Source organism: Lipotes vexillifer, unplaced genomic scaffold, assembly GCF_000442215.2.
Source record: "Lipotes vexillifer unplaced genomic scaffold, Lipotes_vexillifer_v1.1 scaffold853, whole genome shotgun sequence".
NCBI classification, from domain to species: domain Eukaryota; kingdom Metazoa; phylum Chordata; class Mammalia; order Artiodactyla; family Lipotidae; genus Lipotes; species Lipotes vexillifer.
Genome location: NW_006792734.1, coordinates 2,170,450 through 2,170,723, shown reverse-complemented (window position 1 = coordinate 2,170,723; position 274 = coordinate 2,170,450). Strand labels below are relative to the sequence as shown.

General features: G+C 32.5%; 1 protein-coding gene across 1 annotated transcript in view; it reads right to left on the bottom strand.

The window, feature by feature from the left end:
• DYNLT2B (dynein light chain Tctex-type 2B) overlaps positions 1-274 on the bottom strand; it is a 21,222-nt gene continuing 20,948 nt past the window's right edge. The window contains exon 5 of the mRNA XM_007465872.1: positions 1-144. Coding sequence (XP_007465934.1) covers positions 97-144 — 48 coding nt within the window. The 3' untranslated portion in view covers positions 1-96. The remainder of the gene's footprint in view (positions 145-274) is intronic.

The window sequence follows — 274 nt, the reverse complement described above, 5'->3', positions numbered from 1 at the left end:
GTTGCCAAACTGCCAACTTTATTTTGTCAAGATATTTAACAATATAAAAAACTTCATATTTCTTCATAGTCATATCTTTTTCCAGCTTTCAAAGATTCAATAGTAGAAACAGCCAAATGCCGCTACAACACAGAATAAACTGTCCTAAAAAAACAAACAAAACAGAAAACAAACACACAAATCCAGAATGTTAGTACTAATGAAGGACTAAAGGCAGCACGGACGAGAAATTAACATCTCAGATCTTTGCCAATTTTCAATCATGAAGACTCTT